Source organism: Gopherus evgoodei, chromosome 9 (assembly GCF_007399415.2).
Source record: "Gopherus evgoodei ecotype Sinaloan lineage chromosome 9, rGopEvg1_v1.p, whole genome shotgun sequence".
Taxonomy (NCBI): Eukaryota; Metazoa; Chordata; order Testudines; family Testudinidae; genus Gopherus; species Gopherus evgoodei.
In genome coordinates this window covers 14,824,974-14,844,629 of record NC_044330.1, presented here as the reverse complement: position 1 = coordinate 14,844,629, position 19,656 = coordinate 14,824,974, and the positions used below count along the sequence as shown (strand labels likewise).

At 36.9% G+C, this 19,656-nt stretch overlaps 1 protein-coding gene across 7 annotated transcripts in view; it reads left to right on the top strand.

Annotated features, from left to right (window-relative positions):
* The window catches only part of NLGN1 (neuroligin 1), a 601,032-nt gene that overhangs the window by 263,956 nt on the left and 317,420 nt on the right, over positions 1 to 19,656 (top strand). For all 7 annotated transcript variants that reach the window (XM_030575893.1, XM_030575892.1, XM_030575894.1 and 4 more), the window contains one exon: positions 17,994 to 18,053. In XM_030575893.1, coding sequence (XP_030431753.1) covers positions 17,994 to 18,053 — 60 coding nt within the window. The remainder of the gene's footprint in view (positions 1 to 17,993; positions 18,054 to 19,656) is intronic.

Genomic DNA, 19,656 nt, shown 5'->3' with positions numbered 1-19,656 from the left:
TGTCTATTCTATTGGAGTGTCAGAGGTTATCAAATAGGCCCTAGTTCTGTATCTGATGTTTGTGGGGCTGAAAAGTTGCTATTGCACTATGTGGTATACTATGACTAGAGAAGAAAGACCCTGGGGACCTATTGGAAATTTTTTTTAGGAAGGAAAGGCAATCCAGAGGACTCCTATAGGATTATAGAGAGGGAATCATAAACACAGGATGGACTCCAGATTAGCATGCAAACTTTTGGATGCTTATCCAAATCATGGCTAACCTCCATTTTTCTGTATTTCAAAGACTTGTGTAGATTATTCTCATTATGAAAATTCTGCTTGCTCCATTTTTCTGCTAATATAATCAAAGCATCAATCTAGGGTACTACTGTAACTGGCTCTGATGAAATGCACTGGAACATAGAGCGTTAAATGTCTTCTAACAATGAAGCAGTCCATCTGCCCCTTGTGTGGGTGGAAGTCTGATTGTTTCTAAAACAATTTGAAATCTAAAATAACAATTCCCTTTCTACAATAACTTCCCAAGAAATAATTCTAATCTATCAACATGTTATAACCAGTGGACGAATTAGATGTAGTTGTTCTCTCTCAGCAAAGTGATCCTGATGCCATCATGTCTTACACAAAACTAAATTTCAACAGTAAACAAAAACAAAGAACAGCAACAAAATCTTTTGAAATATTTGTCTCATTGAGTTAATTCGCTGAGCCCTAACTCCACAGTGATAGTCATCATCAATAAGGGACCTCTTCATCTTTTTGCTTCCAAATGATCATTTTTTCTCCCCAGCCAGTTTTTCGATGTTGAACATGTCGAACATATGCATAGCAAATCTTAGCTTCTAAAAGAAGGGTGAATTCTTCTAATTTATGACTCTTAGTTTAGCCAATTTATTTATTCACATATTTCTGAAACCTTCCTCCTTCATTTGCATCACAGAACTAACATGAAGATTATCATCCTGATCATCACTGGGGATTAACTTTAAAATTTTTAGATTTAATAACATTAAGCCTTTATAGCTTCAGCTAAATAACTAAGGGCCAGCACCAACTGAAGTCAATGGGGGGGGGTTTCCACCTGGGGAAAAATAAGATTCTACATAAAAATAGAGATTCTATGTTTAGAATTTAGTTAATCATCCTGCAAGAGCAAGAATAGAATCCACCTCATCACTGTGCTGGCTCTGCAGGGCTAATGAGTAAAAAAAATTCATTTTAATCTAGTTAGTACAGGAGCAGGTATGGTATTTAATGCACTGACAAAGAATATCTGTTGAATAAGAAGGTGCCATAATCACCTTCCAAACTGGCGCCACACACCTTTTAGTTTATTTTTAAGCATGTTGAGTTTTTACAGATTGCGATTTAAAAAAAAAAAAAATTAAAATCACCATTTGTTACTCCACTGTGTTCATTCTTTCAATCACCTTATTCTGGTTAATGTCACTTCATTTTTCCTTATAAAGACATTAAAGGATTCTTCTCTCACACCAGTTTTATATCATCTCACTCCAATGATTTCAGTGCAGTTACTCGTGATGTACATTATTGTAAGTGAGAGGAGAATCATGCATACAGTTCTTAGACAACAAGTAAGGAAGCTAAGAGGTTGTAATGGCATTTCATTCCATTTTAAATTAAATGTTTGCTTTTAAACTGTTCCTGCTCTGGATAAGTTGCCAGTGTTGTTCTCTTTCTAAATGTAACTGATTTATGGGTCAACCAGGATTGAGTTTAAATGCAGACACAAATTAAACTAATTTTTCATTCTGGGAAATTTAAACCCATCCTCCCTAGCCCAGGGGAGGATAGCTCAGTGGTTTGAGCATTGGCCTGCTAAACCCAGGGTTGTAAGTTCAATCCTTGAGGGGGCCACTTAGGAATATGGGGCAAAAATCGGTCCTGCTAGAGAAGGCAGGGGGCTGGACTCGGTCCCTTCCAGTTCTAGGAGATTGGTATATCTCCAATTACTACTTTATTACAATGTGCTTAATTCTTCTCTCATGCTGATGGAAATCAGAAGTAACTTTGTTCACGTCAGTGGACTTGGAAGGGTTAATAAACCATGCGAGAGGTCCTATAGTTCTGCTCTTGATTTTTTTTTATTATTACTTCACAAGTACTCCTGAAGAATTGCATTAATCTTCTTAAAGTAGTAAAGTGAAATCCCTGCTGGCACAACCCTGACAGCCTAAAATCGTCTTGGGAAAGTATTCTGTTTGATTATATTGATTTTGCCCCAACTGAGCGATGTAGCTGATCCCATCCATCACATTTATTTATTTTATTAATAACTGGACCCAAGTCAGTTTTAGCCAGATCTTGAAGCTTAGTAAATATCTTCTGCCCAAAATGTTTCATTTCCTCTCTTGCCAAGTCAAAATTCCTTTCCAAAATCTTTGTTCCATAACAACTAGAAAGTACTTAAAGTAGGCCATGTAGATTCAGACAAAGTATGAGATCCAAAAGGCATTGGACTTCAGAGAAATGAAAGGACCATGGCCTCTCCTCCTACTCAGTCTTTCCTATCTACTTCGGGATGACTAGTACGATTAGAGCATTAGCCTTGCTCACTTTTTTTATTTAAGGGAAAGCAAGTATTGAAATCGTACTCAGCCTATGGGTTTGTGAGCAAGAAGGATCCAGATTGACCTCCCCAATCCTTTGCATACACACAGGGACTAGGTAGTGTGAATAACTCTCGCTTTCCCTACTTTAAACCATGATTTGGTATTTTAAGATTTAAAATATTGTTTACTGTCGGTAATCTATAAAAGATGCCTGAGCCATGAAGGCCAGTTACATGTGCAAATATCCATAATTACTGTGTTTGCCAAAGGAGTTTGCTCTGCCCAGGAAGCTAGAATTGGGTTATTAATTATACCTTTTAAGATTTTAGGGTCTGATCCAAAGCCCGTTAAAGTCAAGGTCAGACTCCCATTGACTTCAGTGGGTTCTGGAGCAGGGAAATAGGGAATACATGCTGAATTTCTTTTAGAGGCATGCCTGTAGGTTTATGTACTAAACAGAAGATATTCCAGTGTTACCCCAGGGACCGTTTGCCAAGACAGATGATTATTAATGATCTGCTTAATAATGTTATGTGTATTGTTATTACAAAAATGTAATTCTTTTACCTCATGCTGTGTTAATATTGTTTTCCTTATCAGGAGGTCACATGGAAGAAACCTTTGGCCAATTCGTAAACAAGACATCTCAGTGTTTACTTAAATTGCCGTTATGTGTTAGAAAAAGACCTGTTTTGTCCCAGTAGGACCAGCATCAAAACAAAGTTCCAACAGAGAAGTTGAAAAAATATCCTTTACAGACTATTGTCTCAAGTAAAAGATTTTTTTCCTGGTCTCTTTGTAGATAGTTGTATATGATTAGAATATGCTTAATTTGCAGAGTACCGATAGTCTGTAAATGCCAATATTTAATGCAACTGCAGCTGGGAGGAAGTCTTGTCAGATCAAAATGTAGCACAAAGGAAATTTCTGGTGCATCGTTGCGTGCCTGATTATAAGCATTTTTTGTCTTTTACAGTGTCCTGTTTTGTTCAGGAGTCAATTTACATAGTGATGCTTGGTTATTTTTTTTTTTCACACTGTAAAACACTATAGTTCCCAGAGGTTTTATAAGCTCTGTTTGCCATATTAAGAGGATAGAATGCGCATTACTAGGACTGCATGAGATCACAAGTGTGTTGTTCAGATCAGGAGGTTGGGAACAAAATGCAGTGCTGCAATTCCCATTGATATCAGTGCTTATGCCAAGGCAGAATTTTGATCTAGAAGTGAATAGGATATTTATCTAGTATATTGAAACCATCTCCAGGGTGACTGGATGGTATAGGGATTAATGGTGGGCTATAGACCCTGTTTTGTCAAGGTCATTAGTTCAAATCCAGCACAGCTCAGGAGATTCAAACAGGCTGTTAGTGGCCTGTGTGAAATGAGTAGTTTTTGGTTCAGTTAGTAGTTGACTGACAATCATTATCTTAACTGGCTTCTTTTCAGGGCTTTGAAGCTGTGCTCCGGCTCCACTCCAGCTCCAGGCAAAAACCTGCAGCTCCACTGCTCCAGAGCTGCTCTGCGCAAAAGCTCCGGGCTCCATTCCAACGCCCCGCTTCTTTGTTAGCAATCTCACCACTAGGGTTGAGGACTGAATCAGCAGGTTGACTGCTCTGCCCTCACCTCTTCAGTGGTTCCTGCTGTTCAGGGATGAGAGAGATTTTCAAGGACACGTATAGATTTGTTTTTAAGGTCAGAAGGGACCATTGTGATCATCTAGACTGACCACAATCTTAAAACAAGCCATAGATTTTCACTCAGTAATTCCTGCAATGAAGGGAATTATTCTTTTCTAATATGTAAGTGAACACTTTACAGTTCTGCTGCCCATGCTGTACATATTCTGTGGATAAAAAAAAACAAACTTCAATATGCAGGAGAGTTTTCTTTAGCATATTTCACTAGCATTGAGTTCACTGCAAAATAAAAAGAAGAATTTAGCAAATACATTAACAAGAAAGCGTGCCCGGATTATTTCAGTGGTTCTACAGTCCCTCCCACCCTTAAAATTAAATCCAAATGAGACATTAACATTGAGTCCAATGTTCTTTATCCAAATATGAAATACAGTTGTTGATTTCATGATAGTTCCCGTCTTCTTTCAGCATGGATGAAAGGAAAGTGTGCCTCATAGAGTTGAACTGGAAAAAATGTGACAGATCTGATATCAAAGGAAGTCTGTCATTTTAAAAAAGTTTTGTGCTCTGATATTCACAAAATAATGAAATGCCAATGTCTAGAGTTTTGAATGCTTACATTCTTTTAAAAATTGTACAACGTAGGCAAAGAAGAGGAAAAACTCTTGTAAAAATATTTTTGTATGTTATTAAAATAGAGGGAGGAGGAGAACCAATAGGATGGTGGGGAGGTCAATGCACTATGAAAGCAATAGACCTTTTGACAGCTCACAGCCTCTTATCCTGTATTGACTCTAGTGAGCCAGTAAACAGATTAAAATTGTTGAAAGAATTGCCTTACCTTAGATCCCTCTCCTTTTCAGATGATCAAAATGATTTAATAATTTTTCAAAGGTAACTTTTTACCTTTTGAGGCCCAGAGTTTTAAGAAATTCAGTTTGGGATCAAATATTTTTCTCCCGCATCAAAACACAGCTGCTGTATAGGTTTCAAGTTTTCAGTATCTGTGTAGGTGGTTCTTAAACATTTATGTAAGAGCTCTACATACATGCCTTATGAACAAAATACTTTTTTTTACTGTAAAACACTCAGTATAAAATCAATTACCTGTTTTTAAAAATCCCAGTGCAGTAATTTTGCTAATTATGTCCATACAGTATATTAAAAATGAATAGATGTTCTGGGGAAAAAATCTTGAAATGAGAACATTTCTGTCAAATGCTGGGAAACCTTACATTTGTATCTGGCATGCATTGTGTCTGCCTTTCTCCACAGAGTGTTGGCATTGTCACTAGATAAGAATTAGACGTTATGTTGTCCCCAGCCTGTCAACTCTCACCTTAATGAGTACTGTGAGAGTGGAAGCAAGGGCCATGTTGACATTTTGCTCTTAAACTTGATGTACTTTTCAAAATCTATTCTGTATACCCAGACATGACATTTTGTGAGTCTATCTATTTTTATTGACCATTTCCTATTCGCTAACTTCAGTATTGTAATAGACAGCTATTAAATAGTAAGTGGGTGAAGAAGGCTTCCATTTACATCTGTTCTGAACCTTCTGTTCCTGTGTAGGAGTCCACTGCAGCTGTCTAAATGCATGGCCTCAGACTCTGTGTTGTTCTTTTAGTTCCACTGCATTAGAAATGCTGTGCTGATTTCTTTTCATGCTTCATTCAGTATAAGAACTTTATGTATCGGTATGGGAATGCTTAATATAACATGCAGAACAAGTGAATGGTAGTTTCAAAACAAGAGCTACACTAATGTTGAAAACATGTCAGAATGCAAATGACTCTTTTATGACATGTATTTGATCCTTCTAATCTTCAAACACTGCTTGTACTATTCTTGTTCAATGTCACTCCGTGCCAAGATGTTTTGAATTTTCCTGCCTAAAAACTTTGCTCTTCTAAAAAGTCTGTAAATACATATAAGAAGATTGGTGCAACTCCCCATGTCTCATACCTTTAGATAGTCTTTGAAATATATCTGTTAGCCTATAAGGTGCCACAGGACTCTTTGTCACTTTTTACAGCTCCAGACTAACATGGCTACCCCTCTGATATTTTAAATGTGTTGCCCTTTGAACTTTCCCACCACTGTTCTTGAGAGCTATGCACTTTGATTCTGTCAAAAGGTGTGGTAGTGAGGGCAATTATAATTGTTTAATTTAGCTAGTAGACAAAGTCCCAATTAAAAAGTATTGTAAGGATGCCCTTAAATCCTTTGAACTATGGAGAAACATTTAAGTTGAAGTGTTATTTTTTTATAATGCAACAAACTGTGTGAATGGTGCAGCGCCAAACAAGAGATTGTTAGTCTGAGCTTTTATTTTATTTTCAGCATTTATCATTTCTTATTTGGTAGCACTCACAGTGTGCTAGATGCTGTCCACATGAACAGGTAAACACAGCTTCTACCTTGAAAAGCTCACAATTTAGGAAAACAATCAATATGTAAGGTGAGGTTGTGTGTCCACGTGTGTACAGGTGCATAAATATATTCACACGCCATGGTATATGGTGTCTAACTGAAACAAACTAGAATCATTCAAGGTGTAATTCACTCTAGCACAGGGGCTCCACACAAGTCTCTTTGTACCATATAATTCCCAAATTTGCTGTCCTGGGAAAGGCTTAGAGCAGTGGTTGTCAACTGGAGGGTACATGGGATTGTCAACTAGGGGGCAGTGGTTGTCAACTGCGGGGAACGCAGGGGTCTTCTGGGGGTACATCAATTCATCTAGATATTTGCCTAGTTTTACAAGACTACCTAAAAAGCACTAGTGAAGTGAGTACAAATTAAGCATTGTCTGTATGAAATTTTGTTTATATAGTATACACTGAAATGAATGTGCAGTAGTTATATTCCAATTGATTTATTTTATAATTATATGGTAAAAATGAGAAAGTAAGCAGTTTTTCAGTGTGCTGTGACACGTTTGTGTTTTTATGATTGATTTTGTAAGCAGGTAGTTTTTAAATGAGGTGAAACTTTGGGGTACACAAGACAAATCAGACTCCTGAAAGGGATACAGTCATGTAGAAAGGTTGAGAGCACTGGCTAAGAGCAGAGAAGGTTAGAGCTTTCCCCCCTTAACAACAAGCTGCATGCCCTACAACAATATCGATATATTCCCAGTTCAGCACTGGCTTTTGAAGTGCTCTGCTGGGTGAATTTTAAAGATGTATTTGGATTCTGTCTGTCAGTGCTATGTGACCTGCAGGTCAATAGTTAAAATATCAACAAAGCTGTCCAGGGCTGCTGTTCCCTACTTTTTGTCTCTGCGACAGAGCCTGCATGAGAGAGGAATGGGACGGAGTAGCAGAGGGCAAGGCAGCTCCCATGCTCTTTGAGCTACGCACGTCATTGCAGGAAAACTGTTCAGCTGGGGTTGATGCAAGGGAATGGGAAACCTGGCTAGTAGATGGTTCCCTTTAAACTCCTGGCCCACCCACGTATTGTATGTTCCTGTGGTGGGCCAGGCAAAGAAGCCACCTAAGCAACACCTTCAGCCTTCCTTTACAGCTACTGCAAAAGGCCTGGTTAGTCAATGATTTTGGATGCCCGCAGAGATAGTTAATTAGATAATGAGGGTTTACCTGTAATTATTTGGTTACATCAGCCCTTAAATTCTCAGAGGTCATGTATTATAAATAATACACAGGTTATAGTGGACAACACAAGTCTGGAAGGATGTGATCTAAGTGGTGGATCTGGGCAGAACTTCATTTATGCCTAATAATGCTTCATGCTTAATTGTACTTCATGGTTACTTTGTGAAAATATTATAGATTAATTTGATTTGTTCTGTAACGTGCAGTTACTACTTCATTGGCAGCACACTCCAGTATCTAGGGGCTGGTTCTATTCCCAGCTGTGCCACAGGTCAACTCCATAGCCACTGTAACAACTGCTATAATTATTGGAGCTACTTGTGGAATATAGTAGTATCCAACATGAATAAGGGCACCAGAATCTGGTCCCAAGAGATTATTGTTGTGCAGATGGATCTCTCTTCATAGTCCAGACCGATAGAACTTGTGTACTGCCTTAACTAAAGTTGATTCTTTTGAAGGAAGTATAGTTGGGTCCGTGATTAGTAATGTGACACTGACTTGACAAACTCCTAAATCCTGGGCCTGCCATGCTAAATCCTGGGCCTGCCATGCTTGATTGCACTTTGTGATTCTCCCCAGTATAGTAAAAATTAGGCCTTGCATGTCAGTTTTTAAACTGGCTGTATTACATTTATTTAGGTATTCTGGGCAGATGGTAGCAGTGAGTATCATCTGGCAACATAGCTTTAGGTAGGTGGTGACTTCATGACCTGGTGTTAGAAGTGTAGCTTCCTCAGTAGCAACAGTATCCCTTTGTACATTCTTATGTTGTGAAAGCTTCACACACTTAAATCAGCCATTGCAGCATGAATGTTGAAGACCATGGAAAAAAGTGAAAGTATTTTAATATTGATAGATGACAATGTGGCCAATTTCTTCTGCTAGGATTTGAATTGTGGACCTTTGAACTCCAAACTTGCGATTCGATCACACAAGCTGAATAAGATCTTTTGGAAGCATATAGAATAAAGAGAGTTCATATTCTTCTTATAATTCTAGAGCAACTTAACTGAGATTTATAATAGAATAAAGAAGAATATATTTGTAATGTAAACAATTTAGAGTTATTTCACATATAGTATGTGCTAGTTGGGCACCATCAATACTATTTGCCAAAGACTAAAAGTCTAGTAATGGACCAGATTCATCCCTGGTGTAACTCCATGGGGTTTTGTCTAGCATAAATTTGACCCTTCAGTTCAAGGCCCAATCATGCCAACACTGTATGCTAAACTTTAAGCACATGAGTTGACCTGTTGATCCAAATCTTCAGAATGCAAATTGGTATGGCTCCATCAAAATCAGTGGAGCTACACCAGTTTTATATTAACTGAAAATTTAGCCTGTTGGCTTCATCGAGTCTATTAAGATGCTTCAAGTTATGTACGTGTATAAGTCTTTGCAGGATCTAGGCCCTAGTCATTACTCATGAACGCAGAAAATTGTTTCATGCACTTTCAATTCAGCTGGCAGAGCTGGAAGAATGAATTCATTATAGTGGTGTGTCATAGCTGGAATATGAATATTTGTAAAACAAAGTGAATTATTAATGCAAGTTAAATGTTAAAAGCTGCATGGATTAAAGAGATAACGAAATGGAGTGGGATTGTGATTGGTAAATGCTGTAAAACCAACTCTTGTCAAAACAACGACTATATCTTATTGTATCCCTGAGATTTACTTTATAGAATGTGTAAAAATAATGGTCATCTGATGGGAAATCTATGAAATAAAAGTTCTAGTTTGGAGGCTGGCATTCCATCCTCAACCTTAGATTTTCTGGCATTGAGGTTTTGTGTTTCAGCCTTATCCAGCCATCATTTTTTAAAATTGCCTTTTTTTTCTCCATAGTTTCCTGTGTAGCCCCAACGTAATTTAAAGCTGCCCCCGCTTCCTCCCAATGGAATCCATATGGGAGGGGCAGCACTATTTACACTGCTACCTTATCCCAAGTGCCTATTCCATCCCCCTATTCCACGGGAGTGAACCAAGCTCATAGAGTCTAGCCCTAATGGTTTTTATTACCTTGCTATTTTTTCCTTTTGCATTGGCATCTGGTATATGTGATGGAAGCCAATGTGGCTAAGAAGTTACAATAGTGTGTGTGATGTCCAGTACTCAAATGAGCCAGAAAGATTGATTGCCAGACTATCAGATTTTTTTTTCACCCCTCCGGTCCATTTTATGAACATTAGTACCTGGAATATAAAAAAGATAGATAGTTATCTAACTTGTTACCAGAAAGCAGTGATCATGACTACAAAAATAAGATTTAATTGGATCTTTTGACACATTTTGTAAATGCTATCACAATCCATGGAATTTTAATTAGGTGTTTCTGATGATAGAGACTGATCCTACAGGTGCTTAGACACGAGGAACTTTAATGGCATAAATAGTCCCAGCAAAATCCGTGGGACTCGCATGCCCAAGTGTTTGGGCCTCTATTTAAATGCAGTGCATTGCCCATTAATTTAAACATTGTGTTCTAAAAGTACTAGTACTTGTTGGCTGTCGTGAGAGAACATCAGTGTGTTCCAGCCACAGCACCCCAGGTGACACATTTGGCTGCTGCACTGTGCTGGGAATAGAATATTTGCCACCCCTAAATAGAATGCTCTTCTGTATGTCTCACTAATGAGGGAACTGCTTGCTAAGCTATTCTGCATAAGCTTAATTATTTGCTAGAATAAAAGTGATTTTTTGGAAATTTTTTTTTAAATGGCTGCCTGCTATGTAAAAGAAAGCCTTGGATGGCCACAATGCCTGATATATACTTTCATTACAATCATATACGGATTTATAGTTGCCTCCATACAAAATATTTACAGCAGTGTCCTAAGCAAAATAAAATAAAATTGCATCTTGCAAAATGTATTCAGATGAGTAGCACCATTGTACCCATTTCTGATGTCAGTTACGCTCATATATATCTAGAATTTACTTACACTGTAAAACAGAGATCAGGATCTAACCCGTTGACTCAAGTGTGACTATTCATGAAAGTCAAGGTTGCAGGATTAAGTATCCTATCCTAACTAATCAGCAGCATGTTGAGGTGAAGAAATATAGCGGGGGAAAAGTAAGCAGTGCCATGATAGCTTGTTTGGAGATTGAAGAGTATGCACTTAAACAGGGAAGCTTTCACAGAAAGTGGCTTCCTTGTTGTGGGTGCAATTAGTAAATCAATTTTATGCCTATTTTTTTTGTACCTGTAGTTCACTGGCAGGTGTAACTACAGTTTTTGGTCACAAAGTCATCACAAAAGCCTTACAGAACGTATTTTCAGCTAGGGTAAGGGTCATTAGCAGAGGGTTAGGTTCTGTGGAAACAAAGACAAAGAAACTTAGCCTCTATAGAGACTAATGAGGCAATAATCTTTTCTGTTTTATTTTTTTTATGAACAGTTGAAGTGCACACAATCATATGGACCAATAGCAATTGTGGTGGTCAAAAATGGAACCAGTTCCATATCATGCTTCCTTTATATCTCAAGCCCTCTTCTGGACAGTACATTTGGAAATGGGCTTTTAAGCAGGAGTCAGGTTGTATCGATGAGAAGGGAGATGAAGGGCTTGAGGAAGGCAGGAAGTGGGGCTCTCAACAGTTTTGTCAATTTATGTTTTATTATTTATTTTATTTCTGTGGTACGTACAGAAAAGTGCTTGTAGTCTAAAGAGAAAAGAAAACATATGGGAGGAGCAACAATTATACAGTTAAGTTAGCAAATATGAATAAATAGGACATGTAAAATATAATCTATTTACTCCTCAAGTGCACCAAGGTCAGTAAGTTTCTCATAGGTGAGTCTTCAGCAGTTATTTGTGTGTGTAGAGGGTGGGAACTTTATGGATAAGTTCAGGAAGCTTCTTGATCTTTTTCAAGAGGCAGCATGGAAGACAGCACAGAAATGATTGTATGAGAAGCTGATGAATGGATGAATGGGCATTTGAAGCTCGCACTATTGGAGTAGGCGTGAATATGAGGCGGGGGATCTAGAATGAGACAAGAGTTGACAAGTAGGGAGAGTCACGCTGGATTTTGAAGGCAGTAACAAGTGCCATACAATGTTATTTTTTCTTAAAGTAATTACAATAAACAATAATTGTACAAGACAGAATGAAGAAAGAGGTCACCAGCTGGCAAAACCAAGCCGTACAAGTGCAGTAGCAGAGGTCCTGGGTGGTTTGTAAAGCCCACACTGAAGCCCATGCTGCCACAGCTTCACAGCTGTTAGCACCCACGCTAGCTTGGGTATGCCTATGCATGCTGCAATCAGACTCCTCAGTTACAGTGTGGGCAGCAGTTAGGAGCCTAGCTCCAAGTTAGGGTCATTTGTGCTTCTGAAAATCTCCTCCCAAAGAAATTCTGGTTCTGTTTCTCCCCCTAGCTTCTTTTCATGTTTTTTTTAATGAATAAAATCATTTTATATCACCATTCAATAAATGACCATCATAGTGGATCTTTCCAATTTGTCATACAGGCAACATTTATACAGGCAACTGTCATAAAGACTTGTATCAATATGTAAACATATACACCTGAAACAATATGTCACATGTCTTATTTTTAAATTGCAAGCAATGAGTATAATGGAGCATAAAGGTCTTAGGGATTGAGACTATCCCAAAATTAAATTTAAAAAAATCATTATACATGTGAAAATTACCAATGTTATTTTGAAAAAATAATCTGAATTTACTCTAGTTGGAATCCATGTCACCTAATGTTTGAAAATGACATCTGAGCTAACAAAACCTCAGATATTATTTTATAGCCCCAAATGTCTAAAATGAACAAATAAAATTTTATTTCATCATTTAAATGTCCAATCAAAACTTCTATACTAATGATGAAGGGATAGTGGTAGAAGGGTAGACGCTCACCTAAATTAAAGGTAAATCTATAATAATATTATAACAGGTATGGAGCAATTAATGTTGAACCAGAATTCCAAAATGTAGCAACCCATTTAATGAATCTTGGCAGTAGCCGTATTGTTCCATTGTTAAAACCACTTTCACCCATTTCCAGTTATGGGACAGACCATCTAAGCCAGGAATGACATTCATCGAAATTCAGGCACTCAAAGAATCATCAGTAGTGATTACCTGATCCCTGGACACTTAAGTCCAAGGTAAAAGGCCCCTCTTTCCGCTCCTTATTATTGTGACAATAGAACATTTTGTCTAGATCCACAGCTTGTATAAATCAATGTAGCTCCATTGAATTCAGGTGAGGATTTGGTGCTTCTGTTTTTTTAACGAAGTGGTGACTATATGTATTACGAGTTTTTGATGATTAGGGTTGCCATGTCAAAAGCTAATAACATCCACAGCTTTCATGCCTTTCAGATGCATGCATGACACAAAAGGCCATGGATAATTTCTCCTGAAACAAGACCATAAAGAGAATTTAGAATCATCTTTAATGTATTTGAGAGTACATTAGTCCTGCATCAAAGGGAATGGTAAAAGATAGTGTTAATATGGTTGGATTTTTAATTATTGAAGGACATAATTATTCTTCAGTTAACCACACAGAAGTGCTGATATTTTAATTCCATTTAAAAAGGACACTCCACTGTAAGCATAGAGTGGTCAGTTATAGAGATGTTAAAAATGCATTGTATCCTCCTTTAGCATCCGTTGGAGTAGTCAGAGTGAAGAATCTGAATTATGTTTTCAGTAATGTAAGAACCACTATTCTAGAATTAAATGAGTTCAGAGGCCATTAGGAATTCTCCTAACACATAGCGTTCCTTATGTTTTTGCAATAAGACTGTTCATTGTCTTGATGAGACATAAAATGCAATAATCACTTTCTCTCCCTTTTCAGTTGACATAGGGTCTACTTTTCCATTAATATTAATGAGTTGTGTATGCTACAATAGGAGACTCAAACCCTATAGAGTTCCGTGATAAAATAAATCACCCCTGCATCGGCATTTTAGAGGTTTCAGTCTCTCTTTTTTCATAATTTAAGATACCTGCTCAGTGTGCCAATAGTTGATATTTATTGCATTAAAAAGAAGCAGAAATGATGGTTACAACTTGGTTCAGACCAGTGAGCTGCTCTTTCTAGTTGAAGGCTAGTTTATAAACATAATAAAAGGATTTTTTTTCGTAATAGATTCACAAGTGTTGGGTGGAATGAGTGGAAAAAATAAGGGGAACTTGTGAGTGTTTATCAAGGATCCTAAGAGGCAAAAGTGGAACAACGGAATGAAAAAGTAGATATAAAGCCACTTAGATATAGAAATGTGATAGCCATAAGAAGTAATTCTGGAAAGTTAAGAAGCTTTATTTTATGCTGTTCTGTCTTCCCTGTCTCGCTACCATTTAGTGAAATCTGTTTAGCTTTTAGCACCTGCACAAAATATAAAATCAAAACCAATTGTTTCCCCAATGGAAAAACCCTATAGAATCTAAATAGTGAATAAATGGCCATAGAAATTATTGTAGGCAAAGTATAATGCATAAACATAAACTTTCTATAAATATTTATTTGAACCTAACTGTCCCTGCTATACATTTCCAGAGCTTGTTTAATTTTTTTATTGAAGGGATATTCTTGTCTATTACATTCTGTAAGATTTTTCCATAAGGATTTATTTTCTTACTGCCTGAGTTGACTTCAGTGGGAGTTTTTCCTGTGTAAGGGTTGCAGGTTTGAGCCCTTATCTTATTAACTTAACTAGTAGGCAGACACAGGAACAGCATCAATCAGTGGAGTCTTATTATTCCTGAGAATAAGGAAACAGTCGGCATTATTTACTATATTGGAATGAGAAGCACTGCTGAAGCAAAGAAAAGCCAAATCTAAAACCTCTACCACTGCTTTGGTGGTTTCAGAAGGCTTTTCTATTGTCTAGCCTCAGGCACTATAGTTATGGGGGCCATATAAGTACCTAACATAGATAGCCAAACAAAAAAATTACCACCGTTTCTTTAAGATCTCCAGGTTACAGTGTCTTTCTTTTGGAATGTAATGGTTCAGACAGCCACATGAGCAATAGTACTTAAACAAACCTTTCATCCAAGGACTACGAGCATTTATAAACATTAATACATGTGAGACGTAGGTAAGTACTGATTGTCACAGAGGCCTATCTACACTGTGATACCATGATCTAGGTTTCAACCACATCATTGGCTACAGGAGTAGATCTCCCGTGGCAGAAAGCATATTGAAAGAGGTAGGCATTTGTTGCTCTGAGGTGGCCATTGCCAAAGTGGATGCTGCAGCCAATAAGGTTTGCAGGAATGGGCCAGGTCATGCTAGAAATCACACCTACTATTTATCTTGGAAGACTATCCCGGGGAGGGAGGGCAATGCTATTACTACCTGCCTTCATCTGAAATGAATTCCCCCACCAGGAGAGGAGATTAGTTGAGCCTCTTATTTTACACTTGATAGAACCTAAATGTAAATCTGGGATTCTGGACTACACTGAGAAGACAAACCATGTTAAACTATGCTAGCCTGAAGTGTGTTCAAGATCATTTGATTCCATTAACAGTGTGTTTCCCACTGTTACTGGGAATTGTGTGTATTGAATATGGCCATGTAGCAAGCTGACCAGCAAAGTGACTACCTACGTTTCAAAAAGAAACAAAAGGCAATCTGATGAAAAATAGAGGCTAAGCTTATTTGTAAGGGGCATGTTTCACTTGTACTGTGCATCATTTTGCAGCACAAGATCATGCCTTTACATAACAGTGTTTGATTCTTTGTATGACTGCTGTTAAAATATGGGATTATATTGATTTTAGGCAGATATGAAACACAATGTACCATATGACGGACATCCCTTACAATAAGGGACTACTATCTTTCTATCTGCAATTAAATGTTTTCAGTTTGAGAAAGAGAACTTTCCCTCTACACAATTTTTATTTACAGAAATACATGAAACATTTGTCTTTTCAGAAGTCTCTAGGTTTGCCTGTGGGTCACTCCTTTTAACATAATAGTTGTCCAGAAACCCTTAAAAAGAATACATATTTTTAACTGTAACATGCTATTACTGGTTACTATATGCATATCTCTTAGAACTGTTAATAGTTGATCCTTCCGTGTATGCTGTACTGAAAACATATCTTTAAGTGAATGATTTTCTAGTTTCCTTGCTATACTTAGTGGTTTTGTCCTTTTTTGGGAGTATAGTAGCTATGGTGTGATAGCCGCAAATCTGTAGGGTGCTACCTGCATTTAGATAGGGTCATATTATGTAGATATCATAATTTGTAGCGATTATATTGAGGATTTCCATTAGCATTCACCAAGGTTCTGAATTAAACAGAATGATTGCTTGCAGGTGTAATTGTAAAATTCTCTTGTTGAATTTTTGATGTATAATTCCAGTGTTCTGTATTTAGAATGAGCTTGAAACTTTTTTTCCTGACCGATGCAGTAATTAAGGTATTCAACTGTGGTTTTCAACTACACTTCTACCCTGATATAACGTGACCCGATATAACATGAATTCTGATATAATGCAGGGCAGGGGGGCGTGGCTGTGCACTTTCGTGGATCAAAGCAAGTTTGATATAATGCGGTTTCACCTATAACGCAGTAAGATTTTTTGGCTCTCGAGGACAGCGTTATATCAGGATAGAGGTGTATATGGTCTGGTTTCTAAATTCACAACTAAAATTTCATGGTACATCATGGATTATTTATGTTTGTCAAACACATGCACATGGTGCAATACAAACAACATTTTCAGATTTTTTGTTTTTAAGTGCACTGATCAGAGTTATAGCATTCTTTGCACAGATTGCAGGCTTAATGTTGAATTACTAATATCCAGTAACATAACAGAAGTAGATGGGAGCTTTTTAAAATACAAATGTTTTAACACTACTTCATTGTTCAGTGTGCTTAAAGTTAATGTGTGCCTCTTGCCTACATGTACTATAGATATTGACACACACCTTTCATCTTTCTTCTTGGTTTTGTCTGTTTTATGCATGAGAAAGTTCTTGTTTTCTACTAGGTGCATGGCTGCATTTTTTTAACTTGAGTCCTGTGTCTGTACTGATTGCTTTTTTTTGCATGCAAATTACAGAATGTCATGGAAATTGGATAGCTCTGAAAAAGGGAAAGATAATACTGAATTCCAACTGTCTTGTGTTTGTGCATAACTATGTGGAATACATGATATATGGAAATATTTTCATTACAGCCTTTGACTTTTCTTCTGCTGTATTTTTTATTACTTGCTAAGAGATAAGGGCAATTTTTTTTCTGTTGCAAAAAAAAATGAATCTCCTACATGTTAATGGTACTTGTGTTGGCATGGAATATAGAAGGGAATTATTAAACCTTAATTCCATTATTCTTAGTTTTGATTGTAAGATGTTAGTTGCCCTGCTTATGCTGAGACTTGAATAGCCTGTGTTTTAAATGTTACTTTTGTATAGATTGTGACATCCTAGTCCCACTGAAGTCAATGGAAAACGTAGCTCCCATTGACTTAAGTAGGGCCAAGATTTCACCCGTTGTTTCTAAAGCCCACTTTGGGACTTCCATATATTTTAATACATATATCAGCAGGTGGTCAAAGAAAAGTTACAGGGAATTTTCTATCCACAGCTGTATTTAAATTGGAATATAATAAATGAGTCCAAAAAAAAAAAGCCAAACCCATGCTTGTTTTTAAGCCGGAGCTAAAATGGTTGGACTCAGACCGTTGATTTTACTTTTCACAAAAAATTTTCTCTTCACCAATTGTCATCGTATTTATCAACATTATTTCATCAAATATGAGAGCTAATTTGGTTTTAGGTTGTTATGGTCACCACGTGTCCGAATTTAAAAATGAAGGCGATAAATATAGCTTCTGCTTATTTGTTTGTGATGGGTATGCTTTTAGTAAACATTTCCTATTCTTCTTTTTTTTTTTTTTCAATGTAAAGTATCAGGCACTACTTGCCTCTCGTGCTAGATGTTTCTAATAGCCATACCCTAGAGGAGAGATTTTGCTATAAAGTTTAAAAAACAGAACAAAAATATGTGTGTTGAACTTCCCCCCCAAATGTTTTTCTTGAAACATCCTTGGGAATTTAATATTGACTATTTTTTTCCTGTCTTGTATATTCTTGAATTGTCTTTTTTTTTCCCTCCATTTTCTCCATTCTCAATCCTAGGTCCCCTTACAAAGAAACAGACAGATGATTTAGGTGATAATGACGGTGCTGAAGATGAAGGTATTTTTTTTTTGCCGCAAAACTGATTTGCATGACAAGGATCCCTAAAAATCTTTTTCTCTCCTCTTTTTTTAACTTCTTGTCTTTTGAAGATTTTTTTTAATTCCCATTTTTGATGTGTTTTGTCTTCTTGCTTGTTTATATATATATATATTTAATTCTTTTAAAAGAATGTTGTTAAGTTTTACATTTTTATGCAAACGAGTAACAATATTTAAAGACGAGGGTTTTTGTTTTCTTGAAATGGACTTTTGATATGTTTCATCCCACCTTTTGACTGAATTTTGTCCATACTATTTGAACTAACACTTTTTTTTAAGTCTCTCTGTACACCTTTTTGCATGTTTTCTAACCCTCTGTATTTATATATTTCACCAAACACAAAGATATTTCTTTCACCAACTGATCTCAGTTTGATAAACATAGAAAATATTGTGTTTATAAAGAGAAAATGTTAGAAAGCTCTTACAAAGTGTCTCTCAAGCAACTGAATTTTCAGTACAAAAGCACAAAAAACCCTTCCCTTCTGCATTATAATGTCAAGAAATGTAAACTCAGATACCTAATCTCACTCAGACAAGAGGCCTGGCACTTAAATTGTAGCCAGATTTTCAGCTGCTATATGCTGGCCTCATTCCATTGAATTCAGTGGAGTTGAGCACATCTTCACCAATTTGATGCGGTCCATTATGTTTTTACTGTTACAAAGATCTACAGTTGTCTGGGCTGATGTTATTGAACACAATAACAAACACTATTACAAATAGGTAGTATGAAAATGTTGAACACATTACTTTTATTTATGAATTATCAACATTAATCATACAAGTCTAAGACTTTTTTTTTCATATTAGAAACTAACAACATGCAAGCACTGGGAACTAGGACTATTTCTCTCAAGTAGTGTAGCCCATTTCTGTTAAGTTTTATAGTTCTAGATCTCACCTATTTTATTTATTTTCAAAGAGAAAATTGAGGTGCTGTTTAGAAACTGCCAATGTTGTTACCTCATCCCTCTCTTCTCTGTAGTTACAGAGCTCTGCCACTTTCATTTTCAATAACACTAAAGAAAAAGGAGGACAGTCTATTAGTGGATGCTCATATTTTTCTTCAAATAGCTTCTGTTTAGAGATGAGAAAAATAAGTATTGTATCACCTGACTTGCTTAGATTCACCTGATCTGATTTTATTCACTTGTGTTAATCCTGTAACAATACAGTTTGATATTAAAAATATTAGCAGGGGCAAAGATAGCAACTAAATCCCAGGAGTTCTGACCACTGGCACATTTACCTGTAATGCAAAATGTTGCCACTGGTATTCGACTGGCAGCTCCTATCCCAACACCCTTCTATACATTTAAAGTTGTTGCCCATCCCCATTCAGGTCTGTGTGCCATTGGCGTGTTCTGTTGCCAAACTTCCGTTCAGGACTGAGAGTTTTTTGACCCCAAGATGGTCCAATATGTGAGTGGCGTATCCTTTTCCTACAGTTGCTTGAATTTTAGAATTTACAATTAAATCTCTAGTGAGATACATTTAAAAATAGAATATTCAGACAAGAGGTTAAATTCAGCTCAAAGTGGTAGTGACAAAGCAGTGAC